Raw genomic sequence first — 14,305 nt, forward strand, 5'->3', positions numbered from 1 at the left:
TATTCAAGGGTCGAGTCGAGGCTTATCACTAGACATTCGGATTCGCAGGACTTACTTTGGTGACCGGCACAGCCCGTATTTGCCACCTAAGTCGTGATTAAGAAGCGATGATGCAAATTAACAAGGAGATATCAAACTGCAAGTCTGCAATAGGATGGATTCATAGTACAACTGCACTGATCCCTCGATGATAAACCATGAGTTACACGATGTAGCAGAAGTCGCAGGAGAGAAAAGCCACAAGGATAATATCGTCAATTCTGCGACTTTTGAGGAAAAAAGAGGCTTGCTTTAATCAACAGGAAAACCGGGCATCATGAGTGGATTGAATATTGGTCACTGTTATATTATCCCTCCCCGTTTCATCACCCACTTTAACCGGTGGTTCTGTGGGTTATTGACAATACACCGGGATCACCGCGGCATCTTCATTGTATTCGAAGTCCGGTGTATGTTAATTAATCGAGCTGTCAGAGGATTCCACGTTGCCAGTGTGCCGATCACAATCTCTTACCCCGGGTTTCTATCCCGCCGTCGCCCCCAAACACAGGTTCATGCTCACTATAGCTTTCTCCCCAAAAGGACATGGTTTTGTATGAACAATGAAAACTGTGATGATTCATGGTCTACTTGTTGAGACTTCATTCTCCTCTACCCAGACAGTCCCAGCAACATACGCCTGGTATAGCAGCTGGAAGGGAGCCATCTCCAAAAGATCTAACAGCCCTGGCTGATAGGGAGGTTCAGTTACGAGATTCTATAAATCTCGGTTTATACTCGCTGACAGGCAATCTATTTGAGATTACCTTACAGCCCATATTGCTAATAGTTAACGGACCGGCACGGCGCATCACCGTTAAGTTTTCGGAGCTTTTACTTATCTGCAAACTAAATGCCGGGCACTATCCCAGGACAGCGGTCAGTATCAGATTTGCTCTCGGCGGGGCGATATATTACATACAGATTGCTATCCTACTTCATCCTAACTTCGGCCTTTTGCACGGCATGATGGTCTGATCTTACCCTACAGAGTCGTTACAGACGGAGAACTCTGGATGTTCGCTATCCCTTGGTCATACCGATGTGTCGCAATGCGATGAGGGGCCTATCCTTCCGGTCTTCAGATGGCGGAGTAAGCTCCGTAGTTGAAGACCACGCCATCGTTGGCCATGATTGTGGCATTCCACGCGGCTATAAGAACGGGTAGCCACGCAAACATCAATGCCGTTTCTCTTCTTTCGATATCCCATCAAGCCCGCTGGTCGGATACTTACAGTACATTTTTCTTACACTCATTTATCTGAACTTTCAAAATGCATTTCGCTTCCGTCATCGCCCTTCTTTCTGCCCTCGGCACCGTATCGGCATCGCCACGCCATGGAATTCGAAGCCAGTGTGTCGGCCGCGCGACAGCTTCCACCCACCCGTTTGAAGGCAGGAAGCTATACGCCAACCCAGAGTGGGCTCAGAAGCTTGAGATAACCCACAAAAGTTTCTTAAACAAGGGCGACACCACAAACGCCGGAAAGGTCCGCACGATCCAGAACATCGGCACCTTTGTGTGGGTCTCCAACACCGCCATGCTGGCCGACATCGACACCGCCATCAAGGGCGCCCGCGCGGCCCAGGCGAAGACCGGCCAGAAGCAGACCGTTGGTTTGGTGCTGTACAACCTTCCCGACAGAGACTGCAGCGCGGGAGAGAGTGCCGGCGAGTCCAGCGTCGACAAGAACGGACTACAGCTGTACAAGGATACCTTTATCAAGCCCTACACGGAGAAGCTGGCTGCCGCGACCGATCTGCACTTTGCCGTGATCCTCGAGCGCGATGCTTTGGCCAACGCTGTCATGAGCACGGTAGTTGGAAACGTACGCTTGTCGAGAAAGCCTCTTGCTGACTGTGATCAATGTAGGACGTCTCGCTCTGTACCAAGACCAAGACGTCGTACGAGGATGGTATCGCTCATGCCATCGCAAGCCTGCATGCAGTACGACCATGTCAGCTTATATATCGGTGCCGCCAACGGAGGTTGGTTGGGCTGGGATAGCAATCTGGGCCCTGGTAAGCACTTCAGATGACCTCTGCTATGTCAATAAAGCTAACAACTTGTAAGCGGCCGAGGAGTTTTCCAAGGTTGTGAAGGTGGCTGGCAAGAATGCAATGATTCGTGGATTTTCGACCAACGTCTCCAACTACGTGTGTACAATTCCTGGCCTCCAGATGTAACAATGAGAGTAACATATCAGCAGAACCCCTTGTTTGCCAACCAGCCCCTGAGTTACGCCAGGGGGAGCAAGTCCTATGACGAGAGCCACTATGCCCTCTCTCTCGCTCCTCACCTCGAGGCCAATAGCTTGCCTTCCCAGTTCATCATCGACCAAGGCCGTATTTCATACAGCAGAAAGGATTGGGGTGAGTGGTGCAATGTCAGCCCTGCCGGCTTCGGCATGTAGCCCGGCAACCCGCTGAACAACACCCACATCGACTCGGTTGTTTGGGTGAAGCCTGCCGGCGAGAGAGACGGACAGTGCGGTATGGCGGGCGCTCCTGTGGCTGGGGCTTGGTTTCACGAGTACGTGCAAATGCTCGTGAAGAACGTCGATGCTACTGTTACCCCGAGCTCGGCCTAGACGCTGGATCGCCGATGATGCGAATCGACCGTGAGCCGGCTCACGTTGCTACCAAGGGTTGACCCTTTCTTTTGTCTATATTCTCAGATATGTATATATAAAGCCATAGTGGAGATTATCGAAGTAGCATGCCCAACTAGACCATTGATGGAGGTCTAGAGCAACTATGTTCATCAATCGAACACTTTTACCCCCTAGCCAAACCTCGAACCCAAGAGGCCCTCTGTTCTACTCACAAGATCTCGGTATCATGGCACTTATGCTCTACCACAGTCGCTTCCAGCGGATTTTGGCATCCCTATCCGGCGGGACAGCAGCTGACCCAAAATAATGCGGGTCATCAGTAGGTGGCCGTTCGGACTTGGATCCGTCCTTACAAGTCCACTCCACAAACTCAACATCGAATCTCGTGAGAATCATGGCAATAGATAGTATGATCTCCTGTTTTGCGAAGAAGCGCCCAGGGCAGATGGAAACACCTCCACCTAATGAGTAGGTGTTGTCAGTTATCAGGCATGGTTCAATGTGTATTGATTCAAGGCCGAAAATCCCAGGAGGGACGACTCACCGTATGGGAAGAATTCACTGGGCTTAGCGCTCATGACGAACTGCCTTTCCGTTGTCACGGCGCCCGTACGTTCATCCACCTTTCTAACCTGTTTGATGTGTCTTTCTGCCCAGAACTCCGAGGCAGGATGGCCTTCTCGGCCCCATGTCTGCTCATCTAGATGCATGAGGTTCGTTAGAGCTTGGACGATGGACCCCTTTTCTAAGCGATAGCCTTGGAGGTTTGTCGCTTTAGCGACCTCTCTGGTGATGGCGATCGAAACATGAAGACGCATACACTCGACATATACGGACTGCATGAGGGGCATAGAGACAAGCTTTGCCGTGTCGAACGAACGTTCTCCAGTGGCAGGATCTTTTGTGATCGTCTGAAGGGCCTCATCGCGGAGCGCCTCCAGAAGAGTAGGATCTTGTAAAGCTTCCATAAGAGCCCAAGTCGTCACCGGTATGGTGTTTGCGTTGATGCTGAACTGTTAGCAGACGAACGCCATAGACAGATTGATGATCATTGAACAAGAGGCGAACTCACCCAAGCACTGAAATCATGTGAAAGCCTGCTCTAGTCCTCATAGACATATCTCTGTCGGTCAGCCACTTCATAAGAAGGCGTATGTAGCGGGACCCAAAGATCGGGTCCCATTTCGAGTCAACATCGGGTCCATCCCAGTCGAACGTGGAGAAAGCATTCTTCAAAAACTCCTGTGTCATGCGGCTCAGCTTGTCGCGTTCTTCGGTCGGCTTTGGATTTATCCACTTCGGAAGGCCGTACACCGCTTGAACGCCGATGCTGTCGAAGAGCCAAAATTGATCAATGTAGTCGGGCACTAGCTCCAGGATTCGTGTGCCGCACAGGGATTTGAGCGCACTCTCTCCCATGTCCTTCCTCAGAAAGTCGAACAACCGCACAGTTGTCCATTCTCCCGACGGCTGTTTCGCTGTAGCCTGGCCAAAAAATTTCATGTACATGACGACCAAATGGTTCGTCATCTCGGTCCTGGAGATGTTTTCCGTGACAAGGTGGTGGAACTGGTACCAGTACCTCTGGTCCTGGGGTACATTTTCACAACCCGGAGCCGGCGCCTTGTTGCGGCCTGATTTGTCCTTGGACATCTTCTCGACGTCTTCCTTTGACGTACCTTGCAGGTTTTTGATGACTAGCAGGATGAACTTTTCATAGGTGAAGGTTGACGAGGATCGGAATATGGCTTGCACATTCTCTTCTCCCTTTATCAGGTACAGACGCATAGGCCCAAGCCAGAGTTTGACAAAGTTGCTATGGATCATGGCATGGCTTATAGGGAATCGGAGTCAGCTCCAAAACCTGTCAGTATAACATTGCCAGGGCAAGTACCTGGCGCGATCCATCAAAGCTGGTAGGTTTGTCATGTACTGATACGTATTGCCTACGAATGGCAAGATCTCGGGAAGAGAGGGCGGTTCATCTCGACTTCGTCGTGCGAGAAGAAAATATGTTGCGGCCAAAACCGCGATGCACGTAACGACAGGATGGTCAGCTACGAATTGCAGTGACGCGGACCTTGTGGCATTCATGTTAACTGTGACAATCTAGTGACTACATACAGTTTCAATATGTCGTGGAATATGGGGGTGACGTGAGGGGTTTGAGGTTTGCGGGGTTGGAGAATGTTGGAAGATGAAAGGAAGAGTTCTATTTTTATGGCGCCAGTCGCAAGGGGCTGGATCAGCCAGCTGACTAAATATCTGTCTTGGCCAAGGCAACTCCACCTTGTTCATCATCCTCATAATCTTCCAAAGCCAAGCTTTCCATTTGCGACGCAACATCCGAGGCAGTAGAGGCCATGGCCCACCTCCCATCCAGCGTGAATCTCACCGAAGATGTGAAGCTATCATGGTTCCTGTGCATTGGCTGGACTCTCTTCTGTATCAAGTCGAATACGTCATGGCGAACTCTTTCGGTCATTCTGTTGATCATGTTCTGTCTTCTTTCCACGCCCTTGGCGCCCTGAGACCGTAGGACATCGGGCAGCCTCCAACTTGTGTACAAGTTCAGATGGCTTTTACGGTGTTTTACTCCGGAGCGGTGCATATCGAAGTAGTACTGGCACAAGCGACAAAGGGGCTTGCTGCTACCAATATACATCCACCCGTGGAAGAACCTTTCGGGAGTTATGGGGCCGCGTTTCTCGAGGTTGTCAAGTAGTAGGATTTCCGAATGAACAATTGGCCGGAAAGTGTTTTTCGTAGACTCGGTTTCGATTCTCGCGTCGAGATTTTGAAGCTGGAGATCCCTGGCGAAACCCCGAAATACTTCGATAACTTCTGTATCGGACGTCATACGCCCGACAATTCCTTCCGCCTTCATGCTCTTCGACCGAATGGGTCTCGGGATCGGTACGCTGGAGGGTAAGAAGTGAATCCTGAAGTTTTCAAACAACTCTGGCTATTCCTTTTTCGCCAAGATGAAGAACTCAACATCATGTACGTAGGATGCAAGGCGGTTTATCATGTGCCACATTTCGGGCCAGCAAGACAAGGAACTCTGCAGCCCGTTTTCACGGATTTCTCGTGCATGGCGACTTATCCATCTGCCTATAGAGGAGGTGGACTTTTGTAGGGGTATCAATACTCGCAAGAGTGCAACACAGCCGCTTATATCTTATGAGGGCGGATGGAGGGCTTAGCTGGCCATCTGTGGATGGGACACTCTTATAGACAACTCACATTCGGTTTCAGAAGCATACTTGCCCCAATTGAATTCAAGCAAGGCAAGAATAGTCCTTAAAGTCGTCGCAATCGTGTTGCCTTGCATCATGCAGATAGTGAGTAAATCTTTTGCACCATATACCATGTCAAGCTCCGACTTACCTTCGTCATCGTCATGAGCGATCAAGCACTTGTCAAGAGAGCGTTGAACTTCCGTAAGTATTGCCGTCAGGTATGACGCGATCCGACTTCGATTGAATAGAAGGACATGTCTAAGCAAGCATCTCCGCACAGCTGGCTCGTCGTTTGGGAATGTCGCAATGCGAAGGTGACCAAGAAGCGACCTTATAAATTCCGAAGTGACCTCTGCTTCATCTTCAGTTCGGCCGTTAGAGGCGAACCGGTACTCGATAATGTCACCTTCTGCGAAATGTGGCTCTAGCACCATGACCGAGGTAATCGTGCCGCCTTGGTTTCCCTTAACGCTGTCGCACACGTGGGCCAGCTTATAGACGAAGGCTTCGAACTTTTCTTCCGGGTCTCTTCGATGTCCCGCGTCGTCAGAATCGACAAAGTCGGCAGCGTCCTTCATCTCAACATTCAAAGCTTTGAGAAGGATGATCGGCTCATAGAATCTGTGTAGTGCTTTGTGGCTCATCGGAACCGTCTCGGCTAAAAGTCATACATGTTAATAATCAACAGACCAAAAACTGACAGACATAAGGAAGTAGATAACGAACAGTTCTGCGCGGGTAGATTCATATTCGCTCTTGATACTTGGTTATAGGCCTGGGAGCTTGTATTTCGCGAATGGCTACCAATGATCTCCCTGTTCGAGGGCTGTTGCCAGTGAGGTTCATGATGGAGATAAAGCGCGGTGTTCCCAAGCCCTTCTTCTGCCCCCATCGAAGGACTGAGTTCGCGAAAATCCTCGATCTTAACGACGAAATCTAAAGCAGGTGGCCAGCCCACCATTTCAGGAATTGTGTTTCCCAACAGATTTAAAGTTGAATTATTGGTTTATCAACACCGACCGAGGCGTGTCCTCCGTTCCTATAGGCAGCTGGTGCGAAGGACGAAGGAGCTTACGAGCGGGGAGGAAGCTTGATACACCAACGTTACCATGTAATATGATATTTAGGTTATGATGATGTCAACACAAACTTGAACCGTCCATACAGTCACCACCAAAAAGGTTCGGAACCTAGAGACCGGTTATGTAGCGCATCTTAAGTGCGGGGTTTCCAGACCTTTTATTGTTCACCTTGCCAGCATTTTGCTTCAGCGTGGTTCTAGGTAACTACTTAAATGCAGTGAACCGCCCCTGACGATCCAGCCGCATGAGAAACAGAGCCTCGCAAAGGTCTACTTAGTACACTCATGATCCTAGAGAAGCCTTACTTTATCAACACCTTTTGATAGCAGTCTGCTGTGCCCACTCTTCAAATTACGAGTATCCCGTGTGCTATTATTACATGACCCTATTTCTCCCTCCACGATGAATCTCCTCTCGCAGCAGAATGATTCATTGCAGGACCTGCACCTCCATCTAGAATCGTACGAGCCCCTAAGTCCAGGTAACTACTCGCATAAACTTAGTGCATACGGCAGAGAACTAAGAAACCCGCAGAAATTTCCATCGATGCTGTCCATGTCCCGATCGACGACCCTAATTCACATTTGCCATACTCAATAGATGCGGAACATCATGAACTAACTTCTACACCCATTGAAATGACATCCATGCTCTCAGACATGTCGGTTATGGACAACTGGCCGTACGAAAGTGGTATAGATGCATTTCTTCTGGCAAAAGGCAAAGGGAACGAGATACAGAATGAGACTGCTTTAAACCCCGAAATATCCCCTGCCGGTGGATCCTCTAGTATTGAGTCCGGACCAAATGAGGCGACTTAGTTGTCGAATTCGCCACGCGCTTCTGACTTCTCTCCCCATGCCCATGGGTTGGTTGGATTCTGTGCTGGTCCGAACTTACATCTTGAGGCGATATCTTTAGTTGAGGAACCCCTCGAAATGTCTTTTTCTTTTGGTAGCTCCGTCTTTTTCCATCTCTTGAGGTCAAAGTTTCGCTAATTGTGGCATTAGAATCTCGCCCCGGCTACGTCTACTGTAGAGTACACAAGCGATCGTACAAGCTTGGCCAAAAGTTCAAGTAGGTTTTCTGAGACTCGCAGGATTGAAATTATGAACAGGCTACTGAAATGAAGCAGTCGGCACGAAAAGCGACATGCCCGTCTTATCCAGTGCAAGCGATGTGGAAAGGGCCTACCGACCCCAAAGGAACGTAACGAGCACTACTATGTACATCATAAACAATGGGCCAAGGAGAATCAAGTTCCAGATCCACGTCGGCGATGCATGGTATGTCGCAAAAAGATGGCGAAGGCTTCATTTATAAAGAGACACCTCCGGCGATCCCATCTATGTAACATGGTATTGGGTGGTTTACCCACCGAAAGTCAAACAGGAATGCTCTCCAGCTCTGAAACAGAATGATCTCAGAAAAAAGGAGAGATTCGTTATTTGTGGTTCGTCAGAGTTGAGGAGAAAGCGAGGCATTTGGTAGATATACCAAGAGAATGCCGTACAAGGTTTTGGGTCTGGTTGTTGCTAGGATGAACAGATTGCGTTTAAGCTAAAGTCGAAACACGATTTCAGTCAAAGAAAGGAATAACTGAAAAGAAAAACGAGGGCTATGAGGTAAACCGCTATCTTTACCATGCCAGAATGGAATCTTTGGCAATTTCAGACATCATTAAGGAATGAGTGGCAATTTGGTACCCTATCTGTATCCGTTGTTTCTTTTGTTGTTATCTGATATCTGATTTTCGACCTGACCAAATATCTAGTGCAATCTTCTAGTCTTGAGCAATCAATTCTACGAGAATGATGACCTGCTAAAGCTCGTTATTGCATGACTCCTTAAAATCTCCCACTCATAATTGTGGACACTGCGTGTTCAACCTCGCACGGGCTAATGGCGACCAAGTGTTTACCCTCGTTGTTCATATGTTAGAGGCCGCGATCTAACAATTCTTGACGAGAAATCCATTATGCGACTCAAGCAAAATCTTCCCCTATGAGGAGGGGCACGAGTTAACATTTATTGTCGAATAGGCAACGTTGTGCCATTTGCCTGCCCGTTGACTCCGTTCGTGCCATTAGCATTGCTGCCATGGTGTCCCAACACGAGACAGCCTTCAAAGTACTTTTGCAAATCATCAAAATCCTCCAGTTCGCCGATCCAAGCAACATACTGATCAGGTCGGGCGACAACGACACAGCCCCTTTGCCTATCGACGCCGTAGTTCTTGTATGCTTCACCGTGACCCTCGTGGTAACTCTCGTCGTCCACAAAGACTTTGTTATAATCCCAGCCAGTGTGAGGGTCGAAGGGATGTAGAACGGCGGGGAAATCTCTCAACAGCTCGGTGTCAGTGCGCTTTGAGGAGTGGATTGTAAGAACCTCGATGACACTGTCGATAGGGGCTCCCGGGGGGGTGGCCCTATGCAGGAAGCTCTCGGGAGCGTCAAGCGCCGCGCAGAACTTGTCAACGCGGGCCTTCTGGGCAGGGTCCAGAATGTTGCCCGCAAAGAGAACAACGCGGAAACGGCCATCAGCCCTGAGTCTCTCCTGCAAGTGCCATGGGCGCGCACACGCCTGATTGAGGACCTTGAAGCTGTTGAAGCGCATGCCGACGGGCAAGCCAGATGCAAGGGACTGCTTTTGGTTGAAGTCCTCCTCGGAAATGGTAGTAACCGTTCCGAGAACTTTGCTGCCGTCGCCCTGCTTCAACGAATCGCCAGCCTTAACAACAAGGCTACTGGGGCCGTAGTCAACCGACAGCCCTGAGGCGAACATGTTTCCTTTAAGGAAAGCGTCTTTAAATTCCTCCATGCTAACTCCCTCAGCGTCCATGACGTCCTTGGCCGGACGACCGGAGAAGAGACGGCTGAAGCGGTGGTCAAACTCGATCAGGTCCTGAGCAACCCGACGGCGCTCGCTCTGGTAGGTGCTTAGGATATCACGCTTCGCGATGCCCTTGGCGGCCAGGGCGATCTTCCAGCCAAGGTTGTAGGTGTCCTGCATTGAGACGTTCATGCCCTGGCCCGCCTTGGGGGAGTGGGTGTGGACAGCATCTCCAGCAAGGAAGACACGGCTGTGGGCGTCGAAGTTGGTGCCAACTCTTTGACCGATCTAACAACAATCAATACCATTCTTCCGCACTGAAAGAGAGGGTTATAGTGAGAATACCTGATACGCGGTCCACCAATCGCAGTACTCGTAGTCGATCTTGTAGGGGCTGAGAATCTTTTGAGCGGCGGCAAAGATGATTTCGGGAGTGATCTTGGATCGGTCCGCTCTCCCAGACGCATCAGGTGTAACCTCCTTCAGCTGGATGTAGAGACGAACAAGCTTGTTTTCTCTCGGGATTACCATCAAACTACCGTTCTCGGCCGAGTGGATGGCGCAACGCATGCGGATATCGGCTGTTTTGCTTCAAGGTTAGCATTGAATCTTCTCTCAAGCCAAGCATCTAATGGAAACACTCACGGAAGTCAGTGATGGGGATGATGTCCATGACTCCCCAGATAAAGTCAGTAGCCTCTCCGTCGAGTTCAAATCCGAGAGCTCTTCTAGTCCAGCTACGAGCGCCGTCGCAGCCAATGACATACTTGGCGTGGACAATTTCGCTTGCACCGGCTCTAGCCTGGCTCTTCTTGATCAAGTCTTCTTCATCATCTTCCTGCACAAGGTTGCTTCGGAAGAGACCGTCGGAGATCTTGCTCGCGTTGGGTACCTGAGGGGGCGTAGCCTCTTCTTCCGAGAGCTGGCGAAGCTTTACAGTCACGGGGTAGGCAGAGTCGTCGTCAACCTTGGACAAGTCGATCTCGAGAGACTCAGGGAGAACCCCGCGCTCGACCTTGATCTGGTCCTTGGAGTACTTCTTGATGTTTTCGAGGAAAAAGCGCTCGATTCGACCCTGTTGCAGAACGATCTGCTGAAAGCGCGAGAGGCCTACGATGGTATCCGGAATTCTATCACTGCGACGGATGACACCGTCGTTTCCAGGGTTCTGTAGACATATGAGCAGGCATACTCCTCTGGAATTTCAAGATCAGCGAATCACATACCCACATGCAGATCTAGTAGAAATGGTCAGTGAGACATCTTAGGAGACGGAGAGTGGCATCATACCTCGATCATGTGATTGGCCTCCTTCCAGGCACGGTCCGCGAAGCCCAGCGAATCAAAAATCTCCAAGCTGCGGCATTGGAGCCCATCGGCCTGGCCGCAGAAGACCTTTGTGCCTCTCTTGTCGACAATGCGGGCTTTCACGCCGCAATGTGCCATCCAGGCGGCGGCCATCAACCTGTGCGTCTCATCTTTTAGCAAATGCAACTGACTACTTGAATGAACTCCAAAAAGGTTGGCAGGCACGCAGGACTTACCCTGAAGGGCCGGCACCAATGATCAGACTGTGACACAACGTTAGTGAGTCGTCATTATTTTGCACCACATAAGCAAATCATTTGATGACGTGCAACTAAGACTTACACATCCACATTTGATTCAGGAACCTGACTACCCATCTTGGTCGGTTGGGCTTGGGACAATGGCAAAAGAGACTGGAGTGCCACAAAAAGTTAAGTTTGACAGAGAGTTAAGGAGGAAAGGAAAGTGATGTAAAACTGCAGTGAACAAGACGAGGCGAGATGGGTTGCATGCCTATGCAATTTCTCAGGTCGCGGGGTCTGCAAGCATATTGACTCGTTCTTGAGGGCAACTGTTTTTCTGATTTACCCCCACCAGCATTCGAGGGGTTTTCAGGTCACAAGATGATTGGCCATGATAAAGACGGAAATGAGCTGGTCAAGGAGAATACCTACACAGAGTGTCGTCCAACGACGAGGCTGTCAAGGTTGCGGGGTTATGTGGAACAGCTGGTGTGTGTGGAGCTTGGACTCCTCTCGGGAGCATCCCGTTGACAATGGGTCACCAAGAACAGACTAGATAGGTAAAACAATCCTTGTTCCAACGCCATCCCGCAATGGGCCGTTTTCAAATACCGGTACCTAGCAGAATAGCGCATTGATTGAGGTACAACATTGGGCATGCTATGTACGCGTATAAATGGAGCGGGAGTCCAGGGTGTGCGGTTGCATTGTGGATACATCACTCTCGGCAGTTCAATGGACTAGAGACTTCGAGAGCGTCTTTGGATTTAGCTTTTCTCTTTCAGATGACCCAAAGAGTAGCCTTGTCTAATGATACTCTGAGTGAGGGGGTAAACTTGGTAAACCGAGTTAGAATTACGACCCTTGTGTGTGCCTCCAAGTAAGGCAATTATTGTTATAATGCGCAGAGTCTGTCAAATAGGAGAAGGGGGATCCACTAGGCGCAGCCAGAAGCAGAGAATATCGGACAGATTCTCTTGCCACTCACTGGTAGGTGGTGACAGTCACACACAGGGATTGCGGCAAAAATTTATTGCAAAACAGTCCAACTTCCCAATGAACAATGTGACATGACAAAAGTTAATCAGATTATACCTGCCATATTGCATTAGGTATGTGACAAAAAGTTCATTTGAAGTTGTTGTTTTCTTTGCCACTCCACTAGGAATGTGACCCTCATGGAACCGGATTGAATGAACCGATAGGTGTCTCCAGTCTTTGCGGCCGTGCAACCTCTTGGCGGTTCCTTTGTCGCCTGTGGTTTGTTTGTTCTGTGGCCCTGTCGACATGGTATTGCGGGATCCCGGAGGAGACTCCGGCGCCCTGAAAATATTTACCTGACTGTCCTTACTATGTAGTCCTGTAGCAGAACTAAACTCAACAAATTTGCTGTTACGCAAGCGACCAACCAAGAACAAGGAATATGTCACAAGCGAAGGATACGTGAGACTCAGGATTCTGGGCAGTATATGACAGGATTTCTGCAGTGTCGTCAAGGGTGATGGTATCCGACAGACGCCTTCCAAGCCGCGCTAGTGGGAGAAGCGCTCTCGGTAGTTGGATGGCACAAATGAAGTCTGTTGGTTGTCTACCGAATGATGTCTCGGGTCCGTACGTGCCCAAGTAGCAGCAGGGACACCGCATGACATGGTTGAGTCAAGGTGCAATCGACTCGGTCACCAGGATACAGGCACCATGATTACTCAATAGTTTTTCCAATACAACGTTCCAGTTTCCATGAGTCAGGTGACTGCTGCAACCCGAAACTTAGCATTTGAGATATACGCATGAATATAGTCGCTCTGCTGATGTCCGCGCCTTGATCGTAGCTCAAGCCCAGATCGACCAATACAGGTCCACTCGAGAACGAACTAGCTCTCCACCACCGCGAGGGGGCAAGTGCTTCTACAATGTACGTAGTATAACATTTTCACCCCGTGTTACACCCCAAGTACGATGGTACCAGGCCGAAGTTAATTACCCCTGTTAGGTAACTAATGTTCACCCCCCCCCCCCCCCCCTCTACTACAGGACTTCACTTTTGGTGAATATTCACCCTCAATTATGGGATCAGCTGTGGGGGGTAACATCATAGGGGCAATTAACTTGGCCCTGCCACCCTGTAATATTCTATTTCTGTCTATAACCCTTTTATTTCATTGAGTATCGCACAAGATGCTTAATATTCCGTTTTTCGACTCTGTTTTTTATGGTGGACTGGTACGATCTTGTATAGGGGGAGGAACTGCCTTGGATAAATTATCCCCAGGTGGACTTCGACCGGGGTAGCCTCCTCCATTCTCGGCCTATCCGTACTTACCTTTTACCGGCAAATGTCACCACTAACCCTGGCCCAGTGACAGCACTACATTAACCTCTGACGCTTCTGGAAAATACACACTCTAATCGTACTGACTCATTCATACTGTCTGTATATGGGTCTTGACTCCAGGAGGCGCTCCTAGTACCAGGGTTAGGAAAAAATACTTAAATATAAGTAAAAGTATAAGTATACTTAAGTAAGTAAGTATAAGTCTAGGTTAAAAATACTTACTAAGTATAAGTAAGTAAAATTCTCTAAAGCAAATACTTAAGTATACTTAAGTAAGTCTTAAGTATACTTAAATACTTGCTTATACAGGGTGGCAGGGGTAAGTTTTCCCCCCCTATGATGTTATCCCCCATAGCCGACATCATGATAGAGGGGTAATATTCACTAAAAGTAAAGTTCTATAGTAGGGGGGTAAGCATTAGTTACCTAACAGGGGGAAAAAACTTCAGCCAGATACCATTATATAAGAAAAAGATAGATAACAAGGTATATTATAGGCTAGATTAGCTAGCTACCTAGGTCATGTGACTAGTTACATGACTAGAGGGTAGAGTATTAGCTTTGTCTCTTTTACTTTACTAAGAAATTCTTTTAGAATATTATGTAATAA

At 49.0% G+C, this 14,305-nt stretch overlaps 4 protein-coding genes across 4 annotated transcripts; 1 reads left to right on the plus strand and 3 right to left on the minus strand.

Moving 5' to 3' along the window:
- Positions 1–1,313: 1,313 nt before the first annotated feature.
- Positions 1,314–2,453, plus strand: GLRG_01106 (glycosyl hydrolase family 6; the record flags this gene model as incomplete). Its single annotated transcript, XM_008091791.1, has 3 exons — positions 1,314–2,061; positions 2,114–2,196; positions 2,250–2,453. 3 exons carry the CDS (start codon positions 1,314–1,316, stop codon positions 2,451–2,453), a joined length of 1,035 nt encoding a protein of 344 aa, XP_008089982.1.
- Positions 2,454–2,894: 441 nt separating this feature from the next.
- GLRG_01107 (uncharacterized protein) lies at positions 2,895–4,748 on the minus strand (the record flags this gene model as incomplete). Its single annotated transcript, XM_008091792.1, has 4 exons — positions 2,895–3,115; positions 3,199–3,667; positions 3,735–4,488; positions 4,549–4,748. 4 exons carry the CDS (start codon positions 4,746–4,748, stop codon positions 2,895–2,897), a joined length of 1,644 nt encoding a protein of 547 aa, XP_008089983.1.
- A 163-nt stretch (positions 4,749–4,911) lies between these two features.
- GLRG_01108 (uncharacterized protein) lies at positions 4,912–6,644 on the minus strand (the record flags this gene model as incomplete). Its single annotated transcript, XM_008091793.1, has 4 exons — positions 4,912–5,575; positions 5,921–6,008; positions 6,045–6,554; positions 6,623–6,644. The coding sequence occupies 4 exons, from the start codon at positions 6,642–6,644 to the stop codon at positions 4,912–4,914; spliced, it is 1,284 nt and encodes a 427-aa protein (XP_008089984.1).
- A 2,362-nt stretch (positions 6,645–9,006) lies between these two features.
- On the minus strand, positions 9,007–11,498 carry GLRG_01109 (phenol hydroxylase; the record flags this gene model as incomplete). The annotated part of the gene is made up of 7 exons (XM_008091794.1): positions 9,007–10,101; positions 10,159–10,394; positions 10,459–10,981; positions 11,040–11,051; positions 11,104–11,278; positions 11,358–11,384; positions 11,464–11,498. 7 exons carry the CDS (start codon positions 11,496–11,498, stop codon positions 9,007–9,009), a joined length of 2,103 nt encoding a protein of 700 aa, XP_008089985.1.
- Between the last annotated feature and the right edge of the window lie 2,807 nt (positions 11,499–14,305).

This window comes from Colletotrichum graminicola (assembly GCF_000149035.1).
Source record: "Colletotrichum graminicola M1.001 genomic scaffold supercont1.3, whole genome shotgun sequence".
Lineage (NCBI taxonomy): Eukaryota > Fungi > Ascomycota > Sordariomycetes > Glomerellales > Glomerellaceae > Colletotrichum > Colletotrichum graminicola.